Consider the following 5962-nt stretch of genomic DNA (forward strand, 5'->3'; position numbering starts at 1 on the left):
AATGTTGACAACTACTCTTTCAAAAGACTCCTAACAAATATCAGTAGTTATTAGACTTGCTGTACTTAGTGGCAGATTTGTGGGAGACTGGGAGTAGAAATTTCAAGTACAGGGGAGCAAAACAACAGGTAAGAACAACTGAAAATATTTTTTTGAGGGTGGATAAGGCTAAGAGTCAGGCCTTGAAATTAATTACAATTTTGTCTTGGTGTTTGGTTGACTATCAAGCTAGAGTGAAAGATTGCTGCCACCTGTGCTTTGAGGATTCTGACAGTTAGGATGACTTGGAGGTGTTGATTTATTTAAACTAATATAATCATCCTGCTGTACCCAGGTTTCTGCAATGCAGATTAGATCAATATGTTGATTCATTATTAAATAATTTGCTAGCACAAAGAGACCTAATGTTTAATACACCACATTTAATTGATTTACTCTTTGATATAATGGTAATGGTAAATGAACTGATTCTACAGCACTTTTCTACTCTTCCGGAGTACTCAAAGTGCTCTCTGCAGTTGAGGTAGTTATAATATTCTGTCTTTGTGCATTTTTATACTAAATTCATATTTTTATGATGATATTTGTGATTATTTGGGGTTTGTCTGAGTTTTGCTCTATCTATAGTGGGATTGATGTAGTCTCCTCATAAAATCAGGTTTTCCCCAGTAAGGTTTTCAATTCAGTTATCCATTATTGAATTAAAATGTGGCTAAGCATGTCAATCCTGGTCTGACTTGGAAGTGGACCAGAGAAAAACTACTTTAGCAAAATTACATGTTGACTCAATATTAATTTTAGTGATGCAGCCAGGTATTATTACTGCTATTGTCAATTAGAGTCTTACCAAATCTGTGCCTATAAATCTATACGATGACACATTGACACGTGACATTGCCCCCTAAATGAACAAACTGATGCTTCCACAATGATATTCAGTTCTTTTTGTTTGTTTGGCAATAAACTGACTGGAGGCTTTGCTTTCCACTCCAGCAGAATCTGTTACAGTGAATGTAAACCTTCACCTGAAGATAAGGCCAGACATTAATCTGTCGCTGCAGGTGTAATCCATGTTTTCACTGGTGTCAACACATACTATCACACAGCCTCCAAGAGCAGTTACACAGAGGAAGGATGATAAAGACAAGAAAAAGATAGCCCTTCAAACTGCTCAGCCCTCAGGTGTTTCCAAGAGATTTGGTGTTGAAAATATTGTTCTGTGTATAATATTCACACAAATATATCAAGGCCGGCTTATCTACGTCAACTCTCTTGAGTGAGGCATCAACCTTTAACCTTTTAAGTTTTCCCTAAACTTTTGTATTTGTTACTATTTTTGTGTGTTGCAAGTGAAAAGAGTACTCTTTTAGTTACTAACTTATCTTACTAATTACTCATTTCCAGTGCATTTAAAATTATCAACATGACAACTCGTGTCATAAGTAGATATTTATATATTTATACAGATATTTTTATATTTTATATATTTTTATAGTAACAAATAGTAGTATATGTAGGTTCCATTGGTGTGGCTGTCTTTCTTCTCTTAACCTTCTCTTTGGTAAAAGAGGCTGGTGGCTTGCAAATGCACAGAAACTGTGGACAGGCTAAAGGAGCTTTAAATATATGGGACATGTGAATAGGATTTGTGGGGCCAATAACTAATCTCAATGGCATGGACAGTGGCTCATTCCAGCTAGTGTTTAATTTAGCAACCCTGCTCTAAATATTCTATTTATCATTTAACATTAAACTTTAACATTAAATGTTTTTAGCTTGATACATTTATGGACCCAGAGGTGCTTTATGATTTCTATGGCAAAAGCTAATAGAAATTTCATAAAACAAATAAGCCAAAAATGGCTAGTGATTAATGTATCTGCTGAAAGTATTTATTACTATGTCACTAAAGCAACTATGGTAAGTAGAAGTTCTAGAAAGCTAAAGCTTTGGGTTGCGTTAGTAATACATCTTCACTCTGTGTTACCATTTTTAAAACATAAAAAAAGACATTCAAACATCACATTGTGCATCTTCTCTGCTGTGTGTCCATTCCACTGATTATGTTTATGCTACACAGTGCAGTTCCTCATCCACTGAGGAGGATTTCCTTTTAGTCACTGCTCTCTTGCACTATATTCTATGACTTCTCTGCTCGAGACTTGATTGCTACTGCCCTCTATTGGCAGCTATAAAGAAGTGTGCTGATCACATAAGAAATGAACATTTTGTGCAATTGGACTCATGATGAAGTATTACGATTATCTTCTTAATACTTTGAATTTTCTGTTGTGTTCAGTGAGTCGCTGGGCGTTCATCATAATTTTACTCTATTTTATTATACATTTCAGTATACACAGTAAAAATTGTTAGTTGTTATAACTGAAAAACTAAAATAGGAATGTATTTAATGCACTGCACTGTGTGTGGAAAAGTACAACCTTATTTGTCATCCACATGAATTAAAAGTGCTGTAGCAGCCAGGTACTGCTAAACAAATCCACTGAAATAAATGATCGTCAGCAAGTGACCATAAAAGCAGTTTTAGCAGTATGATGCAGGGAACACATTAGTGTGGTGGTAAGTGTCATTGCCTTGCAGTAAAAAAGTTTTGTGTTAAAATCCAAACAGGACACTACTTTCTGTTGCTTCATATCCGCACTGTGCCTTGGGTTCTCTTTGGGTCCTCCAGCTTCCTCCCACAGTTCAAAGACATGCAGTGTTGTGTTCAGTCATGATTCTAACTTGGCCATAGATGTGAAAATCTCTTTTGTGTCAGCTTTCCCCTTTGACAGATGGGATAGGTTCTAGTGATCCTAAACTAGTAAGAAGATGGAGGTGTTGTACAAGAAACATGCAGCAGGCAGAAAAAATATAATAGGAGACAGAGTCTTATGGAATATGCAGTACATACAAAAGAAATATTTCAGTAAGTCTTCCATTTGACTTGACCTTGCTCTAAAAATACAAACTCTTAAGATTCTAGCCTAACTGTGGCCCTGAATTGGATAAGTGGAGAAGGTCAATGGATGGCTTGTTTGGGAGAAGATTCTTCTTTTCTCTAAAAAAGATGATGGCAGCATGGGTGATGTTTGCAAAGTTGCATCTGAAAAAAAACCCACTCAAGGCTTCTGGACAGACATGTCCAAAGTAGAGCTGTTTGGCCATAATGCACAAAACCACATGACAGTTGATGATTTAGGTTTGTTTTAAAGCCACAACACCTGGCCTTGTAATCATTAAGTCAATCACAAACTTCTCTGTATACCAAAGTATTAAAAAATTAAATATGCCATCTGCCCTGGCAGCTAATACTTAACTTAAGTTGGAGTCATACAGCAGAACAGTGATCCCAAGCATGGCAGCAAGTGACCGCAGAATGGCAGAAACATGTTGCATGTTGCTTTCAGCCAGTAAATACAGTTCATGACTGAACTCATCTACTAAGTAAATGACATCAAACACACTGGAGAGATGAAAGCAGACTGGACTGTGACAACATTCACATTTAACTCATGTAGTTGTTACAGAATGGAGCTCTGCTAGTTGAGACTGCAGGCAAACAGGTGTTGACTCGTGCAGTTTAATCATTTTTCAGGTGATTTTTTTTAAATCTTTATTGTGGAATGGGTACAACCTGAAATACAGTAAAGTAAAAATTTGAGACAATGCACAATTACAAGGAGTAAATAAAAGTTTTTATTCTACAATGCAACTGCTTTTCCAATATCATAAATTTTATGTTTTATTTGTATTATTTTTAATTTACCCTTTGTAAAGCTAAGAAATGTGTTTGTACAGTTTAAGATGTGTGTGATGGTGTTTAATGAAACATAGCTGTTGAAGACAGAAAACTGACCAAATGTATGCCTACAGAACATCACATGAAACCTATTAAAATCTCTGCTGTGCAAAATTATTTTATCATACTATAGAAGCAAGAGCTGTGGTCTCTGCCCCACTTATGAATAATAGCATCATTTCTTTTCTGTAAACAAGCTGAAACTGAGCAACAAGCCAATTACTATTCAGCATCAGAAAGGAAGTGCTTTTGAATGCATGTCTCATTTGACAACTTTTTAGTGATTAATTACTGTTTTGGTCTGATGTTGTGTGTATTGGTGTGTGTATGTGCGTGTTCCCTGTCTTATGATTTGAGAGTGAGGGGGCAGAAAAATGAAAGGGCTGATTGTTAACACGCAGTAGTGAAAATATAACTTGGTATGTTTTTTTCTGAGAATGTTAGGAGCTAAATGACATCGTCTCCGAGTTGAATTCTCAAGAAGACGGAAGCTCCCTCGATGATTTGGGTCAAAAATGAGAACTGTTGAGGCCCGGCTCCTGAGTCCTGGCTGCAGTCCTTGTGCCCATGAAAAAGGGCCTTTAAAAAGCGCCTTCTTTTAAAATGCATGGGGGTGGAGGGGATGGTGGAGGTGGGGCTTGAACATACATAAGAGGCTAAGACAGTCCACCAGTCCAATTTGGCACACCATCACCAGGCAATTTGCTGTCGCTTAACCTATTACGAGGAAGCTTGGATCCCTCTTTTCATTCAGACCCTCTTTATCCTCTTTGGTTGCTTGTTAAAAATAATCCTATTGGATCAGCCATCTTTGGAAGAGAAACGCCACATTAATGATGAGCGTGGGCGGGTTACTCAGAACTGAGACTTTATCTTGGATGTCATATGTAGACAATGTGACTGGGGATTATTCCCAGGACTTGGTCCTGCAGCCTATTTGGGACTATCTCCGTCAGAACTACCACGACCTCCTAAGAAGTCCTCTCTTCCCCGTGGTCCTCTCAGTCACTACCTATTTTCTCCTGGTCGCTCTTTACACTGTGTTGGACCTGCTGGCTCCCACCTGGCCGTGCATCAACCGCTACAGGCTGCATCCAGACAGACCCATCACCTGGCCTAACATTTGGCCCACCTTGGGTGTCACCATTTACAACCACCTGCTTTACATCTTTCCTGCTGCAGTTGCACAGTGGCTGTGGAGGCCACCAACCCCTCTACCCCCCGAAGCCCCCACTCTGTTCAGTTTTTTCCTGGGCATCCTGGGCTGTATGGTGGTCTTTGACTTCCAGTACTACCTGTGGCACCTGCTGCACCACCGGGTTGCTTGGTTGTACCGCACTTTCCACGCCATCCACCACCAGTACAACCAGCCTTTCAGCCTTGTCACCCAGTACCTGTCTGGTTGGGAGTTATTTAGCGTGGGATTTTGGGCCACAGTAGACCCCATCCTGCTGCAGTGCCACTGCCTCACAGCATGGAGCTTCATGGTATTCAATGTCTATGTTTCCACTGAGGATCACTGTGGCTATGACTTCCCTTGGGCCACACATAACTTGGTGCCCTTTGGCCTCTGGGGTGGTGCTCCGAAACATGACACTCACCACCAGAGACCTGGCACTAACTTTGCCCCATTCTTCTCTCACTGGGACTGGCTGGGGGGCACCCACACTGTACCAACCGCCTCCAGCCACTCTGCCACGGGAGAGCCAGAAGAGATGAAAGGAAGAAAAGACTAAAGAACTTGAATTAATCTTTCAATGACTCCATCGCTAGTTTACTCAAACTGCCTCTTTTGTTGATGCTTTTATTCCAGCAGACTCATTTTTCCTCTTTACTCTCCTGCAGACTAATTTCTCTCTTTTACGTCTCCCACTCTTAACTCTCACTTTGATAATAACGATTTCCACTATGTGGCTATCTTTGACTGCATGGATATTTTTCACATTTTATGAGCTGATAATCAATCTAACATTGTTTGACAGTGTGGTAAGTTGTCAAAAGATATTTTTTATGTTTGTATTTTGTACAATGATAGTATAGATTATCTTATACTTTTGTGCAATGAACATATATCTCTTATTCATAGAGATTTTCCACTTATGTCAGTGAATTGATGTGCTGTTAATTGTCTCAGTGGCATTCTCAGGTCAGGTACCTTAC

At 39.2% G+C, this 5962-nt stretch overlaps 1 protein-coding gene across 1 annotated transcript; it reads left to right on the forward strand.

The window, feature by feature from the left end:
* The first annotated feature begins 4635 nt into the window (after positions 1–4635).
* Positions 4636–5538, forward strand: ch25hl2 (cholesterol 25-hydroxylase like 2). The gene has a single exon (XM_085358494.1). The coding sequence runs from the start codon at positions 4636–4638 to the stop codon at positions 5536–5538; it is 903 nt and encodes a 300-aa protein (XP_085214620.1).
* Positions 5539–5962: the final 424 nt, after the last annotated feature.

The sequence above is a fragment of the Diplotaxodon limnothrissa genome, linkage group LG7, assembly GCF_057381915.1.
Source record: "Diplotaxodon limnothrissa isolate DT_005_m linkage group LG7, D_limnothrissa_male_GT1.1, whole genome shotgun sequence".
In the NCBI taxonomy this organism is placed as follows: Eukaryota; Metazoa; Chordata; class Actinopteri; order Cichliformes; family Cichlidae; genus Diplotaxodon; species Diplotaxodon limnothrissa.

What these genes read in the sequence shown, in the direction of transcription:
- ch25hl2 (XM_085358494.1), top strand. Translation starts at nt 4,636, where the DNA reads ATGATGAGCGTGGGCGGGTTACTCAGAACTGAGACTTTATCTTGGATG.